Source organism: Tamandua tetradactyla, chromosome 7 (genome assembly GCF_023851605.1).
Source record: "Tamandua tetradactyla isolate mTamTet1 chromosome 7, mTamTet1.pri, whole genome shotgun sequence".
NCBI classification, from domain to species: domain Eukaryota; kingdom Metazoa; phylum Chordata; class Mammalia; order Pilosa; family Myrmecophagidae; genus Tamandua; species Tamandua tetradactyla.
Window position 1 is genome coordinate 145862724 of NC_135333.1, and position 26355 is coordinate 145889078.

The 26355-nt window shown below is 34.0% G+C and overlaps 1 protein-coding gene across 2 annotated transcripts in view; it reads left to right on the forward strand.

The window, feature by feature from the left end:
* Window positions 1-26355, forward strand: part of ZDHHC17 (zDHHC palmitoyltransferase 17) — a 185686-nt gene that overhangs the window by 145690 nt on the left and 13641 nt on the right. For both annotated transcript variants that reach the window (XM_077111496.1, XM_077111495.1), the window contains 2 exons: window positions 17234-17358; window positions 18486-18548. In XM_077111496.1, the coding sequence (XP_076967611.1) occupies window positions 17234-17358; window positions 18486-18548 (188 nt within the window). The remainder of the gene's footprint in view (window positions 1-17233; window positions 17359-18485; window positions 18549-26355) is intronic.

The window sequence follows — 26355 nt, forward strand, 5'->3', positions numbered from 1 at the left end:
ATGGACTTTTAAAAAACTGTAGACCCTTCTTTAGTATAAGGTACAAACAGACAGAAAGGAAGGATATTTTTTTCAAGCTACAACCAGGAAGATATCATGATTAAAACTTTCCTTTTCTGATAAGCAATATGGATTTTAGCCATCACCTGATGGTAGTCAGCAGTGTCGCTGACAGTTAAATCACATAGTTTGATATCATCTGGGGCTGGATAGATCCCTGCCTTGCTGCTCAGGAGAATTCCCAAATCTGTTCATGCCTAAGTTTCCTAATTTACAAAGTGGGCTACTGCTTATTTCAAAGTTGTTAAAAAGATCACATGAAAAAATGTATGCATACAGTTCAGTGCAATGCTTGGAAACAGAATTGGAGCTCAATAGGTGGTGATGACAATAAAGAAGATGAAGACAAGCAGCATGAGAGCCATTTTCACCCCGTGGTGTTGGTAGTATTTCTGGGGCAGAATAAGGCATTGAGCACAGTCATATTCCAGAGCCAACCCTAATGACTCATTAGGTCAAAGGAGGGAAAAAATGGGCAGTATCCCTTTTGATATATAATCTGAATTTGCTAAATTCAGATGAGTGGAAATGCCATAGGAATTTTTAAAAATCACTGAACTTTAATATAAGCCTAAAATAGTATTTTTGATGGTAAAGATGTAGATAATTGTTTATGAACTTTGACCATGTGGTTGAGAAACACTAGAACCTCAGGTAGTCCAGAATTCATTGGGAGATGGTTTAAACACTCTTTATTACTTCAGATGAATGAAACTGTAATTTTCAGAAATCATTACAAGCAACTTATTACACATACTGTTCTAGAGGCTGACATGAATTTTTTTTTTTTTTTTTTTTTTTACCACTTGGTATTGGAAATGGAAATAAAGCCAGATGGTTCTAGGAGAGTAAAGAGAAGAACAGCTTTTCGTCCTAACGGGTTTGTAGCTCCCACATGGCATGAAAGCCATGGCAAAAACAGTTACATTGGGGAATTGTGAATTTCCCCCCTCTTCTCAGTCATCAAAAGCAGCAGACACATCCAAAGGGATGGAAAACCATGGGTTCTGAAAACATGGGTATTTCTTTGGGAACTGTTTTGTATCTATAATCTGTAGTTAAGACCCAGATGGAAATTTTGGGAGAAACATTTGTAGGGAATGGCTGACCGACACAACAGCAAATAATGGTAAAGTAGGCCATTGAGATATGAAAACAATAATTTCTATAACATAATGTAACTTTATCCAATAGAAAAGTCTCATTAATTTAGCCTAAGAGAGCCAGTCTCAAATTATACAAAATCTGGATTACAGTCTTTGTTTAAACAAAAATAGTTTAATTATTGCTTCAGAAACTTTCAGTATGACTTAAGATAAAATGTGTATTAAAGGATAAAATGAAATAAAGAAGATTATTTGGAATAGTCCTGCACCTTATGTTGAAGAATAAAAGTAAAAATCTTCTTAACATAAAAAGAATCAACTCAAAATGGATCAAACACCTAAATATAAAAGCCAGAACTATGAAACTCCTAGAAGAAATCATGGGGGAGCATCTTCAGGACCTTATATTAGACAGTGATTTCTTAGACTTTATACCCAAAAGCACAGGTAACAGAAAGAAACAGGTAAATGAAACCTCAGAAAAATAAAAACTTCTGCATTTCAAAGGACTTTATCATGAAAGTAAAAGTGTTTAATATCCAAAATTATAAAAAATCCTTCAGATAATAATAAAAAGATAACCCATTTTAAAAATGAGCAAAAATATTACAAAGCTGTAGTGGTTAAAACAGCATGGTACTAGCATAAAGATAAACATATTGATCAATGGAGCAAAATTGTGAGTTCAGAAATAGGCCCACACATTTATCATCAGCTGATTTTCAACAAGGCTGCCAAGTCCATGTAACTAGGACAGAACAACAAATGGTGTTGGAAGAACTGGATATCCATATTCAAAAGAATGAAAGTGAACTTATATCTCACACCTTATACAAAAATTAACCCAGATTGGATCAAAGATTTAATAATATAAGATCCAGGACCATAAAACTCCTAGAAGAAAATGTACGGAAACATCTTCAAGATCTTGTGGTAGGTGGAGATTCTTAGACTTAACACCCAAAGCACAAGCAGTGAAAAAAAAAATATATAAATGGGGACTCCTCAAAATTGAATACTTTTTTTGTGCATCAAAGGACTTTGTCAAGAAGATGAACAGGCAGCCTACTCAATAGAAAATATTTATCTGATAAGGGTTTAATATCCTCAAATATAAAGAAATCCTACAACTCAATTTAAAAATGGGCAAAAGATCTGAATATAAGAGGAAAAAAAAAACAGCACATGAAAAAATGCCCAGCATCACTACCTATCAAGGAAATGCAAATCAAAACCACAGTGAGATATAGAATGACCACTATTAAACAAACAGAAAACTACAGATATTGGAGAGGATGTAGAGGAAATAGGAACATTTACACTATTGGTGGAAATGTAGAATGGAAGACCCACTGTGGGAGACAGTTTGGCAATTTCTCAGGAAGCAAAGTATAGAACTGCCTTTTGACCCACGGTCCTGCTGCTAGATACATACTAAGAAGAACTGAAAGCAGGTACTCAGATTTGCACAACAGTGTTTGTAGCAGCATTATGCATAATTGCCAAAAGGTGGAAACAACCCAAGTGTCTATTAACTGATAAATGGATAAAATATGGTATATACATACAATGGAATATTATTCAGCAGTGAGAAGAGGTGAAATCCCGATGCAGGTGAAAACATGGATGAATCTTGAGGACACAATTTTGAGTGAAATAAGTCAGACACAAAAGGACAAATATTGCATGAACTCACAAATTAATTATAATAAGTAAACTCATGGAGTTAAGTTCTAGAATAGGTTATCAGGGAGATAGAATGAGGGTAGAGAATGGGAAATCGATGCATAAAGTGGGCAGGATGTTTAATTAGGTTCTTTGGTAATGGATAGAGGTGATGGTAGCACAATATGGTGAGTGTAATTAACAGCACTGAATTATGTGTATGGTTGTGGTTGAAAGAGGAAGTTTAGAGTCTTGTATGTCACTAGAAGGAAAGCTATAGGGTAAAATATGGGAGACTGTATCGCACAGTGAATCTTGCGGTAGACAATGGTTGTGATTAATAGTACAAATATGAAAATGCTTTTTTATGAACTAGAACAAATGTCTGTCACTATTACAAGGAGCTAATAATAGAGAGGTATATGAGAAAAAAATACATCTACTAAAAACTATGGACTATAGTTACAAGAAATGTTTTAACATTGTTTCATCAACAGTAATAAATGTACCATACCAATGCAAAGAGTCGGTAATGGATTGGATTTTTTTTTTTTGAATAAAGAAAATTGGTTATAGTGAAGAATGTACAACTATGTGATGATATTGATTATGTACTTTGGATGGATTGTATGGCATATGAATATATCTCCATAAAACTTTTTAAAAATGGACAAAAGACTTGAATAGACATTTCTCCAAAGAAGATATACCAGTGGCCACAGAGTTCATGAAAAGATGCTCAGTATCAAGGCCATTAGGGAAATGCAAAGCAAATCCACAAGATACCATTTCACACCCACTAGAATGGCGACTATTACAAAATCATAAAGCTATGAGTGTTTGAGAGGATGTGGAGAAATAGGAACACTCATTCATTGTTGATGGGAATGTTAATGGTACAGTCTCTAAGGAAGACAGTTTGGCAGTTCCTCAAAGTTAAGTTTAGAATACCATATGACCCAGAAATCCCATTACTATGAAATACCCCAAATAATTTAAAGCAGGGACTCTGTCAGATATTTTCTCACTGATATTCGGTATTCCCATTGCCAAGAGATGGAAGTGATTGAAGTGTCCATCAGCCAATGAATGGATAAACAAAATGAGATATAGAAACACAGTGGAATATTATTCAGCTGTAAGAATTCTGATACATGTGATAGCATAAATGAACTTGGAAGACATCCTGATGATTGAAATAAGCCTGACACAAATGATAAATACTGTATACCCTCACTGATTTAAAATAATTAGAATAAGCATTCAAGTGGCAGTCTAATTCTAATAAGAGGCATAATCTAGAATATAGGCTACCAGGAGACAGGTTGAAGGGGAATAGGGTATTAAACCTGAAATGTACAGAGTTTCTATTTAGGATGGTAGAAAAGTTTTGGTAGTGAATAGTGGTGATGATAGTACAGCATTGTAAACATAATTAACAGCACTGAATTATATATTTGAATGTGGTTTAGGAGAAATTTTAGATTATATATGTATCAGAATAAAAATTTTTAAAAATACCATGGTACTGCGCAACAGAGATCCTAAGTTCAATCATGGACTATGGTTAATAGTACAACTGTAAAAATGTGATTTGATTGTTTGTAACAAATGTACCACACAAGTGCAAGTTGTTAGTGATAGGGTGACATATGGGAACTCTGTATTTTATGCATGATGTTCTATAAACCCACAGCTTTTCTAATAAAAAATAATAATTTGAAGTTGTGTGTGTGCCTGAAAGAAATAAATCCAATGTCAAATTTTAGTTTTACATAGAAAAAGTTAATCAGTAAGTCTCATTTATTTTAATAGACTCATGTTTCAAAAATGTCAATTAAATGTGCTTTCAAAACAGTACTATGAAAAGTATACATGTTTTACCTGGTATGCAGTTTTTGGTTACCTTGTAACTCTTCTAACAATTTTAATTCATGCCTAGTGTCACTTGACAGTCTCACATATTTATAATATTGTATTTTTTTGTTAAATTGCCTTTGAGTTATAGTTGAAAAGCAAAATGTGCCTATTTTATTTTTGAGGCATAGGCACAGAATTGTAGCTACACTTGTAATTCTTTATGTTCATACACCTTTATATGATTACTTTCAGAAAGTTTAGAACCGACTTATACTTTCATAATGTAAGTTTCTATTTAAATTCTTCCATGTGGCATTTTACACTAGCTCATTCTTGTATTATACTTTGACATGAAATTTGTTCCTGAAGGGTTTATTAAGCAGTAGAATTGTTTGATTAGATCATTTAGATGTTTTATATTTAGAATGTAAAACAAGCTACTTGTTTTGATTACCTCATCTATTTTAAATTTGTAAAAAGCACTGAACTCTGAAATAACTTTAGTATTTCAGACGTATCTCCTAACTTTGTGTTTCCTAAATTGAACATTAAACTTTATGCTGAAGGAAAAAAATGGTCATCTCAGAATTATTTGTCCCTTTACCCTTGATCTGAGTTATACATTTAAGAAGAGAAGAGTAGGAAAATTATTAAATTATCAAATAATGAAAACTTTATGCCAGAGACCATTATTTTGTATAATTTAAATTTCCCCTTCTTTCATTTTCATTATCTGGAGAAAATACAAATAGAAATGCACTATTTCCAAAATTGGGGAGTTGAGAGTATGAGGTAGATTTTGAAGGAATAACCAGGACAATCAGTTCTATTTTCACTGTTTGAATAATTCTACCTTTAAAATAAGTTGATGTATAACTCATTTTTAATGCATTTAATGAATTGCACTGTTAACTTTTCTAATAAAAACTTTAGAATGGGAACACCAAGTTTTATACTTGTCTGTGAGAAAGGAAGATAACAGTACTGTGTCACAAACATACCTGACATGTAAAAATGTGAAATAAGTATTTATTATTATTTGTGACTTGTTAAATATATTTATATTGAAATCAACTTTAAAATGTGCAATTTATGGTTTCTTTTTTTTTAATTTAATTGAACACAATTCATCATCAGTGATTCTGATACTCTTGGAATCGTAAAAAATTTTAATTCTAATTGTTTAAAGAGAAACCTTATATTTCTCTTACATTATAAGAGAACTATTTCTCTAGTCCCAATGTGATTTTGGAACTTTTTTTTCCCTTGTAAAGCTTCTGAGATCAGGGAGAACAGATTAAGAGACCTTTAGGAAGGGAAAAGAAAAGAACATAGAATAAGGTATAGTAGAAGCACTAGAGATGTTAGATGAAAGAGCCATGAGGTTCACAGTATAAACTGTTGTTGTTGAAAAGGAAAATAAATAGAATTAATAAAAGTTGAAATTCTATTTTTGAAAGATCTAATAAAATAGATTTTTTAAAAATAGAAAGCCCTTATAAATAATACTAGGAGTGAGAGAGAGGATACAGCAGCTAAGATTAAAAATTAGAGAACGTCAACTCACTTGAAAACAAGAAATGGACAGATTCCTAAAATATGTAAATACACAATTGACTTGAATATATATTACAAGATTTTTAACATAAATTATAAAAGTAATCTGTAAACAAAGATTGGTTAGTAGTAAAAAAAAAATTTCATATTAAGCAAGCTCCAGACCAACATGGTTTTACAAGTCTAATAAATGTTCAAGAAATCAATAATTTCAGTCTAACCAAAACGCTTCAGAGAACATGAAGAGGGACACAATTCTCTGTTCAGTTTATGAGGCTGATACTAATGTTAATAATAAAATGTGGACTTCCGGAGAAGATGGCGGCTTAGTAAGACGCGTGGGTCTTAGTTCCTCCTCCAGAACAGCTACTAGGGGAGTAGAAACGATACAGAACAGCTCCCGGAGCCACGACAGAGATCAAGAAGACAGCGTACCCCATTCTGGAACGGCTGACTGGCTGGGAGAAATCGCTCCGGTGAGATCGCCGACGGGTGCGGGCTTCCCCGGGCCGGGGCGGCAGGCAGCCGGAGTCCCTCCCTCCCTCCTTCCTGGGCCAGCTGGGAGAATTGGAGAGGGGGTCCCCTCAAGCTGCGGCGGCTGGCGCCCCCCCCCCACGCGCGGCCCCCCGGACCAACTGGGAGAATTGGATCGGAGATCCCCAGGCCGCGGAGAACGGTGACCGGGGTCCCTTCCAAACACGTGGCTTCCCGGTCCGGCTGGGAACGGTGCACTCCCCCGGGCCGCGGCGGCTGTCGCCCTCCCACCACGCTTGGAGCCCCGGGCCCGGCTGGGAGATTTGGACGGGCGCTCTCCTGGGCTGCGGCGGCCGGCGACCCTCCCCGCGTTCGGATCCCCGGGCCAGCTGGGAGATTCGGATTGGCACTCCTCCAAGCCGCTTTGGCTGGCGAACCTCCCCCACGGCAAGAGTTTTCCAAAGTTAAAGGACCCACAGCACCTTCTCCTGGTGGGACCCACAGACAAACGAGTGCCACGAGCGCCACCTACCGGGAAGGATAAGAAAAACAGAACCCAGAGATTTCACAGAAAAATCTTTCAACCTGTTGGGTCCAACACCCAGGGAAATCTGACTAAATGCCCAGACACCAGCAGAAGATAACAGATCACGCTCAGAAAATTGAAAATATGGCCCAGTCAAAGGAACAAACCAATAGTTCAAATGAGATACAGGAGCTGAAACAACTAATGCTGAATATACGAACAGAAATGGAAAACCTCTTCAAAAACGAAATCGATAAATTGAGGGAGGACATGAAGAAGACATGGGCTGAACAAAAAGAAGAAATAGAAAAACTGGAAAAACAAATCACAGAGCTTATGGAAGTGAAGGATAAAGTAGAAAAGATAGAAAAAAAACAATGGATACCTCCAATGATAGATTTAAAGAGACAGAAGATAGAATTAGTGATTTGGAGGATGGCACATCTGAATTCCAAAAAGAAACAGAAACTATCGGGAAAAGAATGGAAAAATTTGAACAGAGTATCAGGGAACTCAAGGACAATATGAAGCGCACAAATATACATGTTGTGGGTGTTCCAGAAGGAGAAAAGAAGGGAAAAGAAGGAGAAAAACTAATGGAAGAAATTATCACTGAAAACTTCCCAACTCTTATGAAAGACCTAAAATTACAGATCCAAGAAGTGCAGCGCACCCCAAAGAGATTAGACCCAAATAGGCATTCTCCAAGACACTTACTAGTTAGAATGTCAGAGGTCAAAGAGAAGGAGAGGATTTTGAAAGCAGCAAAAGAAAAACAATCCATCATATACAAGGGAGACCCAATAAGACCATGTGTAGATTTCTCAGCAGAAACCACAGAAGCTAGAAGACAGTGGGATGATATATTTAAATTACTAAAAGAGAAAAACTGGCAACCAAGACTTCTATATCCAGTAAAATTGTCCTTCAAAAATGAGGGAGAAATTAAAACATTCTCAGACAAAAAGTCACTGAGAGAATTTGTGACCAAGAGACCAGCACTGCAAGAAATACTAAAGGGAGCACGAGAGTCAGATACGAAAAGACAGAAGAGAGAGGTATGGAGAAGAGTGTAAAAAGAAGGAGAATCAGATATGATGTACATAATACAAAAGGCAAAATGGTAGAGGAAAATATTATCCAAACAGTAATAACACTAAATGTCAATGGACTGAATTCCCCAATCAAAAGACATAGACTGGCAGAATGGATTAAAAACCAGGATCCTTCTATATGCTGTCTACAGGAAACACATCTTAGACCCAAAGATAAACATAGGTTGAAAGTGAAAGGTTGGAAAAAGATATTTCATGCAAATAACAACCAGAAAAGAGCAGGAGTGGGTATACTAATATCCAACAAGTTAGACTTCAAATGTAAAACAGTTAAAAGAGACAAAGAAGGACACTATATACTAATAAAAGGAACAATTAAACAAGAAGACATAACAATCATAAATATTTATGCACCGAACCGGAATGCCCCAAAATACGTGAGGAATACACTGCAAACACTGAAAAGGGAAATAGACACATATACCATAATAATTGGAGACTTCAATTCACCACTCTCATCAATGGACAGAACATCTAGACAGAGGATCAATAAAGAAATAGAGAATCTGAATATTACTATAAAGGAGCTAGACTTAACAGACATTTATAGGACATTACATCCCACAACAGCAGGATACACCTTTTTCTCAAGTGCTCATGGATCATTCTCAAAGATAAACCATATGCTGGGTCACAACGCAAGTTTTAACAAATTTAAAAAGATTGAAATCATATACAACACTTTCTCAGATCATAAAGGAATGAAGTTGGAAATCAATAATAGGCGGAGTGCCAGAAAATTCACAAATACGTGGAGGCTCAACAACACACTCTTAAACAACGAGTGGGTGAAAGAAGAAATTGCAAGAGAAATTAGTAAATACCTCGAGGCGAATGAAAATGAAAACACAACATATCAAAACTTATGGGATGCAGCAAAGGCAGTGCTAAGAGGGAAATTTATTGCCCTAAATGCCTATATCAGAAAAGAAGAAAAGGCAAAAATGCAGGAATTAACTGTCCACTTGGAAGAACTGGAGAAAGAACAGCAAACGAATCCCAAAGCAAGCAAAAGGAAAGAAATAACAAAGATCAGAGCAGAAATAAATGAAATTGAAAACATGAAAACAATAGAGGAAATCAATAAGACCAGAAGTTGGTTCTATGAGAAAATCAATAAGATTGATGGGCCCTTATCAAGATTGACAAAAATAAGAAGAGAGAGGATGCAAATAAATAAGATCAGAAATGGAAGAGGAGATATAACTACTGACCTCACAGAAATAAAGGAGGTAATAACAGGATACTATGAACAACTTTACGCTAATAAATACAACAATTTAGATGAAATGGACGGGTTCCTGGAAAGATATGAACAACCAACTTTGACTCAAGAAGAAATAGATGACCTCAACAAACCAATCACAAGTAAAGAAATTGAATTAGTCATTCAAAATCTTCCTAAAAAGAAAAGTCCAGGACCAGACAGCTTCACATGTGAATTCTACCAAACATTCCAGAAAGAATTAGTACCAACTCTCCTCAAACTCTTCAAAAAAATCGAAGTGGAGGGAAAACTACCTAATTCATTCTATGAAGCCAACATCACCCTCATACCAAAACCAGGCAAAGATATTACAAAAAAAGAAAACTACAGACCAATCTCTCTAATGAATATAGGTGCAAAAATCCTCAATAAAATTCTAGCAAATCATATCCAACAACACATTAAAAGAATTATACGTTATGACCAAGCGGGATTCATCCCAGGTATGCAAGGATGGTTCAACATAAGAAAATCAATTAAGGTAATACACCATATCAACAAATCAAAGCAGAAAAATCACATGATCATCTCAATTGATGCAGAGAAGGCATTTGACAAGATTCAACATCCTTTCCTGTTGAAAACACTTCAAAAGATAGGAATACAAGGGAACTTCCTTAAAATGATAGAGGAAATATATGAAAAACCCACAGCTAATATCATCCTCAATGGGGAAAAATGGAAAACTTTCCCCCTAAGATCAGGAACAAGACAAGGATGTCCACTATCACCACTATTATTCAACATTGTGTTGGAGGTTCTAGCCGGAGCAATTAGACAAGAAAAAGAAATACAAGGCATCAAAATTGGAAAGGAAGAAGTAAAGCTATCACTGTTTGCAGACGATATGATACTATACGTCGAAAACCCGGAAAAATCCACAACAAAACTACTAGAGCTAATAAATGAGTACAGCAAAGTAGCAGGTTACAAGATCAACATTCAAAAATCTGTAGCATTTCTATACACTAGTAATGAACAAGCTGAGGGGGAAATCAAGAAACGAATCCCATTTACAATTGCAACTAAAAGAATAAAATACCTAGGAATAAATTTAACTAAAGAGACAAAAAACCTATATAAAGAAAACTACAAAAAACTGTTAAAAGAAATCACAGAAGACCTAAATCGATGGAAGGGCATACCGTGTTCATGGATTGGAAGGCTAAATATAGTTAAGATGTCAATCCTACCTGAATTGATTTACAGATTCAATGCAATACCAATCAAAATCCCAACAACTTATTTTTCAGAAATAGAAAAACCAATAAGCAAATTTATCTGGAAGGGCAAGGTGCCCTGAATTGCTAAAAACATCTTGAGGTAAAAAAAACGAAGCTGGAGGTCTCGCGCTGCCTGACTTTAAGGCATATTATGAAGCCACAGTGGTCAAAACAGCATGGTATTGGCATAAAGATAGATATATCGACCAATGGAATCGAATAGAGTGCTCAGATATAGACCCTCTCATCTATGGACATTTGATCTTTGATAAGGCAGTCAAGCCAACTCACCTGGGACAGAACAGTCTGTTCAATAAATGGTGCCTAGAGAACTGGATATCCATATGCAAAAGAATGAAAGAAGACCCGTATCTCACACCCTATACAAAAATTAACTCTTAATGGAATAGAGATCTAAACATTAGGTCTAAGACCATAAAACAGTTAGTGGAAAATATAGGGAGATATCTTATGAAACTTACAATTGGAGGCGGTTTTATGGACCTTAAACCTAAAGCAAGAGCACTGAAGAAGGAAATAAATAAATGGGAGCTCCTCAAAATTAAACACTTTTGTGCATCAAAGAACTTCATCAAGAAAGTAGAAAGACAGCCTACACAATGGAAGACAATATTTGGAAACGACACATCAGATAAAGGTCTAGTATCCAGAATTTATAAAGAGATTGTCCAACTCAACAACAAAAAGACAGCTAACCCAATTACAAAATGGGAAAAAGACTTGAACAGACACCTCTCAGAAGAGGAAATACAAATGGCCAAAAGGCACATGAAGAGATGCTCGATGCCCCTGGCCATTAGAGAAATGCAAATCAAAACCACAATGAGATATCATCTCACACCCACCAGAATGGCCATTATCAACAAAACAGAAAATGACAAGTGCTGGAGAGGATGTGGAGAAAGAGGCACACTTATCCACTGTTGGTGGGAATATCAAATGGTGCAACCACTGTGGAAGGCAGTTTGGTGGTTCCTCAAAAAGCTGAATACAGAATTGCCATACGACCCAGCAATACCATTGCTAGGTATCTACTCAAAGGACTTAAGGGCAAAGACACAAACGGACATTTGCACACCAGTGTTTATAGCAGCGTTATTTACAATTGCAAAGAGATGGAAACAGCCAAAATGTCCATCAACAGACAAGTGGCTAAACAAACTGTGGTATATACATACGATGGAATATTATGCAGCTTTAAGACAGAATAAACTTATGAAGCATGTAATAACATGGATGGACCTAGAGAACATTATGCTGAGTGAGTCTAGCCAAAAAATAAAGGACAAATACTGTATGGTCCCGCTGATGTAAACCGACATTCGAGAATAAACTTGGAATATGTCATTGATAACAGAGTCCAGCAGGAGTTAGAAACAGGGTAAGATAATGGGTAATTGGAGCTGAAGGGATACAGACTGTTCAACAGGACTAGATACAAAAACTCAAAAATGGACAGCACAATAATACCTAATTGTAAAGTAATCATGTTAAAACACTGAATGAAGCTGCATCTGAGCTATAGGTTTCTTTTTTGTCTGTTTGTTTGTCTTTTTTGTCTTTTTCCTTTCCTTTTTTTTTTTTTTTACTATTATTATTATCTTTATTTTTTCCCTCTATATTAACATTCTATATCTTTTTCTGTTGTTTTGCTAGTTCTTTTCCTAAATCGATACAAATGTACTAAGAAATGATGATCATACATCTATGTGATGATGTTAAGAATTACTGATTGCATATGTAGAATGGAATGATTTCTAAATGTTGTGTTAATTTCTTTTTATTCTTTAATTTAAAAAAAAATAATAAAACCTGACAAGGTTAATACAAATAAAAATTATAAGACAACCTTATTCATAAATATAGATGTAAATCTACTAAAAATTAATAAATATACAGAAAGATGAAACATTGTGCCTAAGTTTGTTTACTCCTAGCATGCCTAAGTGGTTTGACATTAGAAAAATATTAATATATTGTTTAATATTAAAAGATTAAAGGAAAAATCCATATACCATAAAGTAAACAAAAAAAGGGGAGGATTTATTCATAAGAATCCAAGCTAATGAATGGTAAAATGCTATAGATATTTCCTTTAAAATCACGAGCAAAACAAATGTGCTAATTCTACTTCTGTTTCACAGGGTGCTGAGATCCTAGCTGGTTGAATAAGATCAGTAAAGGAATTAAGTGATATCAAGAATAGCAAGAAAAACAAACTCCTTTATTCAGTCATAATGGTTATCCTTGTCATGTATCAAAAAAGTCCCAGGCAAATTATGAGAGGTAATAATAAGAAACTTTAGCAAGGTTGTTGGAAGTAGTCGATGTAAGATCAACAGCATTTCTATATATCAAGCACAAACAAATTTTAATAAGTTAACATTCACAATGGAAAAGAATTAAAATTCTTCAAGATAAATCTAACAAGGTATAAAACTTTTTTTTTTTTTAACATGGGCAGGCACCGGGAATCGATCCCGCGTCCTCTGGCATGGCAGGCAAGCATTCTTGCCAGCTGAGCCACCGTGGCCCGCCCTATAAAACTTTTATTTAGGTATTATGTAACTTTATTTAAAAACTTTAAAAAAAAGCACTAAAGACCTATACAAAGTGATTCTAACTTTAATAGATATAAAGAAAAAATCTGGAAGTGAGGATGTCTAATTTTAGCAATGGTTATCTCTGCATTTGGACCCATAAGTAATATTATTTTGTTTCTGGTCCTTTTATTTATATTGTAAATGATATGAAAGGTTTGCTAATTGACTATGCTTCTTTTATAATAATTAAATAACTCAAATTTGCTATCATAGCCAGAACAGTGAGCTGCTTATGTGTTGGTACCACTTTTGGAATATTGACGACAGGTGATTAGAAATTTTATGCTCAGAAGTAAAGTATTTTTCAATAAGTTGTTAAAGCTCAACTAAGCTTCTCAAACCCGAAATAAATGTGAAGAACCTCCCGAACCTAGAATGACCACCTATGTAAAAATGAAGTGTATATTTAGTTATTCTCACCATTCTCTGTAATTTACTCTTCAAACTTCTGTAGTTTTTTTGTGTTTCTCTTTCAGTTTCCTTCTAATAAGCTCTATGCTTTCAACCTCTGGTTTGGGTATCCAGTCATCACCTTCTGTGAATTCCAAGATTATTGCTATCCATATTCATGTTTATCTTTTTTTGTGCATAAGTGTAAGAGTTTCTTGGAGGCCATTAAAGATATTCTCTTAAGTCCTTAATTCATGTGCATTTGACTACTATATATAATGAGGGTTGTGAAAGGAGAGATCTGTACTTTTTTTTCTCCATATAGAGAATCCATTTCTCAGTGCGTCTTGTCACTCAGCTGCAGTTTCAACTTTGAGAACCTGTATTTATCAATTTTCCTCAGCACTCTGTTTGCCTGTGCCGGTACTGTTATCTTATTATAGCTTTATTTTTAAGTCATAATATCTGGTAAGCTTAGTCTCCCAACTTATTTGACAGGAATGTCTTAGATCTTTTTTGCCCTTTGCTCTTCCATGTACATTTTTTTAAAGCAGCTCTTTAAGTTCCATGAAAAGTGGTTTTGATTGCGATTGTATTTAAACTTTAGATTAATTTAGAAAGAATTGACTTCCTTTTGAGATTTAGGTCTTTCTGCTATTTATTTCCTTCTGTCTATTTGTTTGCTTTTTTAACTTCTTTAATCAGTCCATTAATTTTTCAGCTTATTTTTTCTCATAGAAACATTTGAGGTTAAAAAGTGACACTTTAAATGCTTCAGGTGTGATCTAGAGGTTTTTTTTTTTTTTTTTTTTTTTTTTTTTTTTTTAAAGAAAGAGGGAGGAAGGGAAGGAAAGACAGAGAGAAGGAAGGAAGGAAGGAAGAAAGGGAAACATCTTTAAACATTTTCTTGTTTTATTGTATTTTGTTTGTTTGTTTGTTTTTTACATGGGCTGGGGCCGGGAATCGAACCGAGGTCCTCCGGCATGGCAGGCAAGCACTTTGCCCGCTGAGCCACCGCGGCCCGCCCTGATCTAGAGGTTTTGATATATAATGTTTTCATCACTTCTAAGTATTTTCCAGAGCCCATTATGATTTTATTTTGACCCATGAGTTGTTTAGTGGTTTATTTTTAAATGTCCAAATATAAGGGGTTTTTAATTTTCTTTTCATTATTGATTTCCAACTTTATTTTGTTGTGATCAGAGCATGTCTTCTGTTTGAAAACCCTTATTTTTTATCTTGTTGAGATTTGCTTTCTGGCTGAGTACATGACTACATATTTTCCACTTGTTGAATAAAGTATTCTGTAAATAAGATCAAGCTTGTTAATTATTGCTCAAATCATATCTTTACTGATTTATCTCCTTGGTCTGTCATTTATTGAGAAAATTGTGTTAAAATCTTCCACTGTGTTGGTGTATTTGTCAGTTTCCCTTTGTGGCTGAGTCAAATTTTGCTTTACATATATTGGAGTTATAAAGCACATATCTAAAACATATAGGTTTAGAATTGTTTTCTTTCTATTGAAATGAACCTTGTATCAATACGTAGTGACCCAAGGCAAAAAGCATTAACAATGAACATTTTGTTTTAATTAGTATTTGCTTTTGTGACCTAAATTTTAGAAATGCCTCTTGTAAACAGCATATAAGGATTAGCAAACAACCAAAGGTGAACACTAAATTTCTGAATCAGTTTATTTTCTAGATTTGTGTTCTGTCATCACATCTGGTCTCCAGGGGTTTTCTTCTCTACTAAATAGATCAACAACACACTGTAAAATATTTCTTTTTAAAATTTGGGTCAAAAATGTATTGTTTATTACTGAAGCTGAGAAACGAGTAGGTCTCAGAAGATATTAATCATTCTGCCTCAGATTTTATTATATAATATGTCTTTTCCTTCATTTTTTGGAACATTTTTCAGCACTTTGTCTCTGAACATTTTTTCTCTTGCATTTGTTGTATTTGCTACTTAAGGAATTTAAAATATTCTTATGTTGAATTATCTTTGGCTATCATCAGTGTTCATAATCCTGTCTAATTATTGTTTTATAATTTTCCTCTGCGTTTACTAGGATTAGCTTAATATATATTTCTATGCCATTAATACCATTTTAAGTATTGTTTAGTGTATACCTTATATTTTTTAAAATTTATGTATCCTGAAACAGTTTCTGTTTTGTACTCAATATGTTCTCTCAGCTCTAGAATTACCTTCTTCATCTGTTATGATTGGTTTTTTGTCTCAGCTTTTTATCATTTTTATGGATTCATATTTTAATTTAATGTCAAACACTTTCATGGAATTTACCTTTGTCTTTAAGTTTTGTTTTTTTTCCACACTGGAATCTTTGGCTTTTGAATGTTGTGTACCTTTTTCTGTTTTGATTTTCTTGAATATGGTAACATAGTTGCCCTTGTCATTTATCTTCGTTTTTCATTTTGTTCATGATGAACCTGGGAAAATTTATACAGGTTTTCATATTTCTCTGGGATACCATTGAATAATTGTTCTTGAAGTATTTTCTGGCCAAATTTGGTACGAGCCTAATGTCTCTTCAGTGTTATAGTTTAGTTTGTTTTTGACCCCCTGAAAATTTCATCAGGCCTAATAGGATATGTCCTATTTATTCAAGTGGTAGCACCTTTTGAAACTGTTAAAGGCAGTACCCCTTATCAAATGCTTAGATGGTATTTGTTTGTACCCACATAATATCTTGAAAATGGTAATTATACCAGCTGTATTGTGTCTCAGAAATGTGTTGCTTTAGTAATACTGCTTTATTACTTTATTGATCTTGGTGCTCTTTAAAATAAGTTTTTGATTCTTCATTTCTATTTATAAATACTTGGGATATTTCTTATATTTTCATTATATTGGGAAATGTAAACATAGAAACTGTCTACTTTAAGCAATTTTATAAATATCTTTTCTAAAATTAAAGTCAACTAGACTGTCTAAAAGAGACAATGGAGAGAATTTTCCTGTTTTGAATATGCTGTAGTTAAAAGCAATCTTTGAAATATACAGGTATGAAATCTGAAGTGTTTGATAGATATATAAAGACTTTAATGCATATGAAGTATATGTTGGTAACTTTGAACATGAACACTTTGTTTTTGTAAAAAAAAATTGATCCTTTAAAATAATTTGTTTACTGAATTTTTAATGTATTCACTTGCTTTAAAAAAATGTTAACTAAGCCTGTGTGGTTTAAGGTTTATAAAGAAGTCACGTTTTTACTTTTCATATTTAGTTATGAACATTGTAGAAAACTGTCTTTTTGATGAAAAAATTAGCTTGTATTTTTTTGATTGGTATGTGTTAGTGCTTGTGTTTTTAAGATTCCTTAACTTCAGACACATCTCAACTTTTTATTTATTCATCTTCCATTCCTTGCCAATAGTGTTGCACTTTTCTACAATTTTGGAAAATCTTGGAAATCAGATCCAGGGATTATTAAAGCAACAGAAGAGCAAAAAAAAAAGGTAGCAAGATATATCTAACTAATCACATGTGCTCAATTGCCAAATTATTAGTATTTATGGCAAAACTTAGGGTTAAAAGGAAGAAACTGTCTTTTGGAATATAAAGAAATTTCAAGCTAAACTGAGATTTTGTGTATTTTATTTGATGCTCACCCTTGTTGCTCTTGGGATGCCTGTCTTTGCATTTCATAGCATTGTATAATTTCATGTTTTGTTCCCATATAAAGATACTGTGGTTGCATTGAGGGACAAATAGAGTATTTTAATCATCTCTCTAACCCATCCACCAAATTATGTGCATTCATTAATGTTTATGGAATGACTGTATAAGCCAGAAAGTCAGTGAATTTGTTGATGCAAATGTGTGCAGATACACATTTCTAATAATTAAAATATTTGTGTATATGATCCAGGAACTTCTTTCCTATAACCTAGTTACTTATGAAACCAAATTTTTGTAATCTAAGGATAATCATGCAAATAAAGAATTGGACTAGATTATCAGTTAATATCTCAGTAATTATCAGTTAAATTTTCTTCAGAGCTGTGTTATCCAGTCTTTGAAAACAAAACAAATGCTATTGAATTATTCCTGTCCACACTGACAAATTCTTATGTTCTAATGCCCTTTATCTAGGCTGCATAGAGATTCTTATTTTATGATACTCTTCAGACATAACTGCTAATTGGTTTGATAGGTTTCCTTAGTCATAACCCAGTTCTGATGATTTGGTTCTTGATTAGACTTGGTTTGCTAGGTTTCCTTAGTCGAAATCCTGTTCTGATGATTTATTTTTTTATTGGACTTGGGTTTATTTTTGTCTTTATCATTAATAGCTATACAGACCATTTTCTTAGGTGGTTAGCACAGTTTTATTCTCAGAGGGATATTCCCATAACTTAAATTTGGGTTACCTTTTTATATAGCCAAGAAATGTGATTCCTTTATTCACACTGGAAAGAAATAGCAGAAGTAAATGAACAAATGATTTTGTTTCTTGTTTTGAGCTAAAAACTTTGGTAAATTAAAGATGAATGTCATGTTTATTGATGGCAGAATAATTGGCAAGAATTTTCAGATAAGTTCAGTTTTGAATAAAATATATATATATTTTTTCAATTCACAGACAATAGTTGAACTTGCAGAGACAGGAAGTCTGGACCTCAGTATATTCTGCAGTACCTGTTTGGTAATATTTTCTTCTTTATTATACCTCTTCCCCCTGTTAGTGGCATAGCATTGAAGATGCAGGGTACAAAAATTTTATTCTTTGAGCACATTTTCACATATATACTCCCCACAAAGTACCTTTTTTTAGACTGTTGGACAAAAGAGAAAATAGTCAAAGAGTGACTCTTTTCTAATGTACTTATTCATAGGTGTCATTCATTCATATTTATTTCAATTTCACTTTTCTTAAAATATAATTCAGTAAATAAAAAGCTAAGTAATAAAGGATTTAAAATCAAAGGTTTGCTTCAATTCTGTAATGTATTACATTTTAAGAAAACTATTCTTGTATTTTAAAGGTCACAGTGGGAAAATATTTAGATAACTTTTAAGACAACATGTCCTCCAAACTTGTTCAATTTGAGTAACAGTTTGTTTGTATTAGAGTTTTGTGCAACTCTGAATACTATTTTACTATTGGTATTAAAAATAATCACCTTCAGCTAGATCATAGATGTGTGTATGTATGTGAATCAATAGTATTTATTTATAGAATCAGGTATAATAATATTCACATTGTTTATTTTATTACTAAAGGCATCAATTTACTGTAGAATAATACCATTTAATATTTTAATTATTTTTTGCTTAATTTTTATAATTAGTATATGTAAAAATATACAGACTGTTATGAAGGTTAAACTGTTTCTTTTTTGCTACATTGAAATTGAAATATCACCAAATTATCCCTGAAACTAAATGTTCTACTGTACCATTAAGTTGTATGCTGCAGCTGACCTAATATCTTAGCATTTGATTAATAAAAAATAGTTGACTTGGGTTAGGGTTATGGATGAGGTTTTGAAACTTGTAATTCTACAATTCTGTAAGTTGTTTGATTTAATATCCTTTGACCAAACAGACTCAAAATACATACTGCGTTAATTTGGCCACTCGTTTTAGGGTGTTGACTAGATTGTCTTATATTTTCAGGCATTCTTTTAAAGGGTTTTTGTTCCCTTGTGCTTCACAAAGAGTAATTTACAAGATTGACTTCTCTCTTTTCTTAATTTGGAATGTTTTGAAATACTGCTCTTCCATGGAAAAATTCTGTTTCACAGTCAGATGTGCAGTGCCATATGACAGTTTTTATGTAGACACTCAATACAGGGAGCAGTTTTGTTGTAAAATAAAAATTTAGTGTCAAGAACAGGACCCTTTTTGTTGTTAATAGCATAAACATTTTATTATATATTATTATAGGCACTGTACTTATAGATGGATAATTTCATGTTGTAAAGAGTATATCCTATTATGAAGTGATTTAAATTGAGAGGTGTATTTGTCATTATATGATACATTTTGTTTTGATAAATAGACAGGTCCAGAGAGCGCACATGTAGAGCAGCATATCCTAAAAATGAATTATTCTATAAGTAAGCCAAGAAGACTGTTATGTTCAGGAAGCCTGCATCTAAATTCTTTTAACTGATCATCTTTCAGTTCAAATTTCATTGACTAGTATTGTCCAAAGGGGAAACGTAACATAGAGTTTGAGGTGGGGGTAGAAGTTGTTTGATATATCCTTACTGCTTTCTTCTAGGTAGATTTAGTCTCATATGTACAGCTAAGAATGACATACCCTTTACTTTGGTCTACAGATCATTGTAGTAAAACTGCAGTAGTGTAGTGGGGATTGTACAGTCCTGCTATGTCTTGTCCTTGGTACCTCAAAGTTGTGTATAACCTTATGCAAATAAAATGGCAGTCCTCTTTTTGAAGCACCAGTGTAGGATATTATAAATTTCATTTCTGGTGTGAGTTAATAGCTCTAGCTCGTGTCATGTACACAGCATTGGGACTGCCAGCCCTTTGAAGATCACCATTGAGTTCTTTTATTAACTTAGCTAATTTGTGGTAATGTAAAAGAAGCATTTCAGAACACTTAAATAGTAAGACATCATAAACATAAATCCTTTCTTGCCTATCAAGAACTGAATAATGAATTTTATGTTTTCTGTAAGAAATAGTGACTATACTTGTTAAACATGTTCTTCCACTTTGGTCATGCATTCTATCAGAGAAAGTGTTGTACCTCAATCTGAAGTCTCAGGAAGCACTTAAAGAGAATTAGATATGTACCCTTACTGTTTTTTTGCTACATTTGTTAATTTGGGGAAGACATCTGTATTTTATTAATAATTTTGAATTTTCAAAGCTCCATTTATTCACTTCCAGCCAGACCTTCCTTTTACAAAGTACTGGATTTTATTTTATTAAAGAACAACTAATACCATGATCTATTAACTGCAGTTAATCTTTATTTAGGCATATGGATAGTGATATGTTTGTTCTTTTAAACTTTTTTATTGTAAAATATACAAAGCAAAGAAAGAAATACCAGTAATTTTCAAAGCATGCGTCAACAAATTTTACAGAACAGATCCTAGAGTTTGTCATGGACTACCATTCCACAATCTCAGATTTTTCCTTCTAGCTGCTCCAAGACACTAGAGGCTAGAAGGAATATTAATACAGTGATTCAGCAGCCATACTTGTTTGTCAAATCCCATTTCTCTGTTATGCCTCCTCCTTCTCCTTCAATCCCTTTCCCAGGCTATAGGGATCCTTGAACAATGCCTGTTCTGACTTTTTCGTGTTGAGAAGGGGTGTCCACAGTAAAGGATAGGGGGCTGAAATTAATTAATAATCCTGGAGAGGGTGATGAATTGTATGTTCCAGGAAGATAAGCCTCTTGCATGAATATATAGCATTTCAGTTCCAGCCGTAGGTGTTTTTTTTTTTTTTATTAATTAAAAAAAGAATTAACAAAACAATTAGAAATCTTTCCATTCTACATGTACAATCAGTAATTCTTAATAACATCACATAGTTGCATATTCATCATTTCTTAGTACATTTGCATCGATTTAGAAAAAGAAATAAAAAGACAACAGAATAAGAATTAAAACGATAATAGAAAGAAAAAAAAAAAAACCTATACCTCACATGCAGCTTCATTCAGTGTTTTAACATAATTGCATTACAATTAGGTAGTATTGTGCTGTCCATTTCTGAGTTTTTATATCCAGTCCCGTTGTACAGTCTGTATCCCTTCAGCTCCAATTACCCCTTCTCTCTTTTTTTTTTTTAATTAACTGAAAAAAGAAATTAACCCAACATTTAGAAATCATACCATTCTACATATGCAATCAGTAATTCTTAACATCATCACATAGATGCATGATCATCATTTCTTAGTACATTTGCATCGGTTTAGAAGAACTAGCAACATAACCGAAAAAGATATAGAATGTTAATATAGAGAAAAAAATAAAAGTAATAATAGTAAAATCAAAACAAAACAAAACAAAACAAAAACCTATAGCTCAGATGCAGCTTCATTCAGTGTTTTAACATGATTACTTTACAATTAGGTATTATTGTGCTGTCCATTTTTGAGTTTTTGTATCTAGTCCTGTTACACCGTCTGTATCCCTTCAACTCCAATTGCCTATTATCTTACCCTGTTTCTACCTCCTGCTGGACTCTGTTACCAATGACATATTCCAAATTTATTCTCGAATGTCTGTTCACATCAGTGGGACCATACAGTATTTGTCCTTTAGTTTTTGGCTAGACTCACTCAGCATAATGTTCTCTAGGTCCATCCATGTTATTACATGTTTCATAAGTTTATCCTGTCTTAAAGCTGCATAGTATTCCATCGTATGTATATACCACAGTTTGTTTAGCCACTCTTCTGTTGATGGAGATTTCGGCTGCTTCCATCTCTTTGCAATTGTAAATAACGCTGCTATAAACATTGGTGTGCAAATGTCCGTTTGTGTCTTTGCCCTTAAGTCCTTTGAGTAGATTCCCAGCAATGGTATTGCTGGGTCTTATGGCAATTCTGTATTCAGCTTTTTGAGGAACCACCAAACTGCCTTCCACAGTGGTTGCACCATTTGACATTCCCACCAACAGTGGATAAGTGTGCCTCTTTCTCCGCATCCTCTCCAGCACTTGTCATTTTCTGTTTTGTTGATAATGGCCATTCTGGTGGGTGTGAGATGATATCTCATTGTGGTTTTGATTTGCATTTCTCTAATGGCCAGGGACATTGAGCATCTCTTCATGTGCCTTTTGGCCAATTGTATTTCCTCTTCTGATAGGTGTCTGTTCAAGTCTTTTTCCCATTTTGTAATTGGATTGGCTGTCTTTCTGTTGTTGAGATGAACAATCTCTTTATAAATTCTGGATACTAGACCTTTATCTGATATGTCATTTCCAAATATTGTCTCCCATTGTGTAGGCTGTCTTTCTACTTTCTTGATGAAGTTCTTTGATGCACAAAAGTGTTTAATTTTGAGGAGCTCCCATTTATTTATTTCCTTCTTCAGTGTTCTTGCTTTAGGTTTAAGGTCCATAAAACGGCCTCCAGTTGTAAGATCCATAAGATATCTCCCAACATTTCCTCTAACTGTTTTATGGTCTTAGACCTAATGTTTAGATCTTTGATCCATTTTGAGTTAACTTTTGTATAGGGTGTGAGAGATGGGTCTTCTTTCGTTCTTTTGCATATGGATATCCAGTTCTCTAGGCACCATTTATTGAAGAGACTGCTCTGTCCCAGGTGAGTTGGCTTGACTGCCTTATCAAAGATCAAATGTCCATAGATGAGAGGGTCTATATCTCAGCACTCTATTCGATTCCATTGGTCGATATATCTATCTTTATGCCAATACCATGCTGTTTTGACCACTGTGGCTTCATAATATGCCTTAAAGTCAGGCAGCGCGAGACCTCCAGCTTCGTTTTTTTTCCTCAAGATGTTTTTAGCAATTCGGGGCACCCTGCCCTTCCAGATAAATTTGCTTATTGGTTTTTCTATTTCTGAAAAATAAGTTGTTGGGATTTTGATTGGTATTGCATTGAATCTGTAAATCAATTTAGGTAGGATTGACATCTTAACTATATTTAGTCTTCCAATCCATGAACACGGTATGCCCTTCCATCTATTTAGGTCTTCTGTGATTTCTTTTACCTGTTTTTGTAGTTTTCTTTATATAGGTTTTTTGTCTCTTTACTTAAATTTATTCCTAGGTATTTTATTCTTTTAGTTGCAATTGTAAATGGGATTCGTTTCTTGATTTCCCTCTCAGCTTGTTCATTACTAGTGTATAGAAATGCTACAGATTTTTGAATGTTGATCTTGTAACCTGCTACTTTGCTGTACTCATTTATTAGCTCTAGTAGTTTTGTTGTGGATTTTTCCGGGTTTTCGACGTATAGTATCATATTGTCTGCAAACAGTGATAGTTTTACTTCTACCTTTCCAATTCTTATGCCTTGTGTTTCTTTTTCTTGTCTAATTGTTCTGGCTAAAACCTCCAACACAATGTTGAATAATAGTGGTGATAGTGGACATCCTTGTCTTGTTCCTGATCTTAGTGGGAAAGTTTTCCATTTTTCCCCATTGAGGATGATATTAGCTGTGGGTTTTTCATATATTCCCTCTATCATTTTAAGGAAGTTCCCTTGTATTCCTATCTTTTGAAGTGTTTTCAACAGGAAAGGATGTTGAATCTTGTCAAATGCCTTCTCTGCATCAATTGAGATGATCATGTGATTTTTCTGCTTTGATTTGTTGATATGGTGTATTACATTAATTGATTTTCTTATGTTGAACCATCCTTGCATACCTGGGATGAATCCTACTTGGTCATGATGTATAATTCTTTTAATGTGTTGTTGGATACGATTTGCTAGAATTTTATTGAGGATTTTTGCATCTATATTCATTAGAGAGATTGGTCTGTAGTTTTCTTTTTTTGTAATATCTTTGCCTGGTTTTGGTATGAGGGTGATGTTGGCTTCATAGAATGAATTAGGTAGTTTTCCCTCCACTTCGATTTTTTTGAAGAGTTTGAGGAGAGTTGGTACTAATTCTTTCTGGAACGTTTGGTAGAATTCACATGTGAAGCCATCTGGTCCTGGACTTTTCTTTTTAGGAAGATTTTGAATGACTAATTCAATTTCTTTACTTGTGATTGGTTTGTTGAGGTCATCTATGTCTTCTTGAGTCAAAGTTGGTTGTTCATGTCTTTCCAGGAACCCATCCATTTCATCTAAATTGTTGTATTTATTAGCGTAAAGTTGTTCATAGTATCCTGTTATTACCTCCTTTATTTCTGTGAGGTCAGTACTTATGTCACCTCTTCCATTTCTGATCTTATTTATTTGCATCCTCTCTCTTCTTCTTTTTGTCAATCTTGATAAGGGCCCATCAATCTTATTGATTTTCTCATAGAACCAACTTCTGGTCTTATTGATTTTCTCTATTGTTTTCATGTTTCCAATTTCATTTATTTCTGCTCTAATCTTTGTTATTTCTTTCCTTTTGCTTGCTTTGGGATTCGTTTGCTGTTCTTTCTCCAGTTCTTCCAAGTGAACAGTTAATTCCTGCATTTTTGCCTTTTCTTCTTTTCTGATATAGGCATTTAGGGCAATAAATTTCCCTCTTAGCACTGCCTTTGCTGCATCCCATAAGTTTTGATATGTTGTGTTTTCATTTTCATTTGCCTCGAGGTATTTACTAATTTCTCTTGCAATTTCTTCTTTGACCCACTCATTGTTTAAGAGTGTGTTGTTGAGCCTCCACGTATTTGTGAATTTTGTGGCATTCCGCCTATTATTGATTTCCAGCTTCATTCCTTTATGATCCGAGAAAGTATTGTGTATGATTTCAATCTTTTTGAATTTGTTAAGACTTGCTTTGTGACCCAGCATATGGTCTACCTTTGAGAATGATCCATGAGCACTTGAGATAAGGTGTATCCTGCTGTTGTGGGATGTAATGTCCTATAAATGTCTGTTAAGTCTAGCTCATTTATAGTAATATTCAGATTCTCTATTTCTTTATTGATCCTCTGTCTAGATGTTCTGTCCATTGATGAGAGTGGGGAATTGAAGTCTCCAACTATTATGGTATTTGTGTCTATTTCCCTTTTCAGTTTTTGCAGTGTATTCCTCACGTATTTTGGGGCATTCTGGTTCGGTGCGTAAATATTTATGATTGTTATGTCTTCTTGTTTAATTGTTCCTTTTATTAGTATATAGTGTCCTTCTTTGTCTCTTTTAACTGTTTTACATTTGAAGTCTAACTTGTTGGATATTAGTATAGCCACTCCTGCTCTTTTCTGGTTGTTATTTGCATGAAATATCTTTTCCCAACCTTTCACTTTCAACCTATGTTTATCTTTGGGTCTAAGATGTATTTCCTGTAGACAGCATATAGAAGGATCCTGTTTTTTAATCCATTCTGCCAGTCTATGTCTTTTGATTGGGGTATTCAGTCCATTAACATTTAGTGTTATTACTGTTTGGATAATATTTTCCTCTACAATTTTGCCTTTTGTATTATATATATCATATCTGACTTTCCTTCTTTCTACACTCTTCTCCATACCTCTCTCTTCTGTCTTTTCGGTTCTGACTCTAGTGCTCCCTTTAGTATTTCTTGCAGAGCTGGTTTCTTGGTCACAAATTCTCTCAGTGACTTTTTGTCTGAGAATGTTTTAATTTCTCCCTCATTTTTGAAGGACAATTTTGCTGGATATAGAAGTCTTGGTTGCCAGTTTTTCTCTTTTAGTAATTTAAATATATCGTCCCACTGTCTTCTAGCTTCCATGGTTTCTGCTGAGAAATCTACACATAGTCTTATTGGGTTTCCCTTGTATGTGATGGATTGTTTTTCTCTTGCTGCTTTCAAGATCCTCTCTTTCTCTTTGACCTCTGACATTCTAACTAGTAAGTGTCTTGGA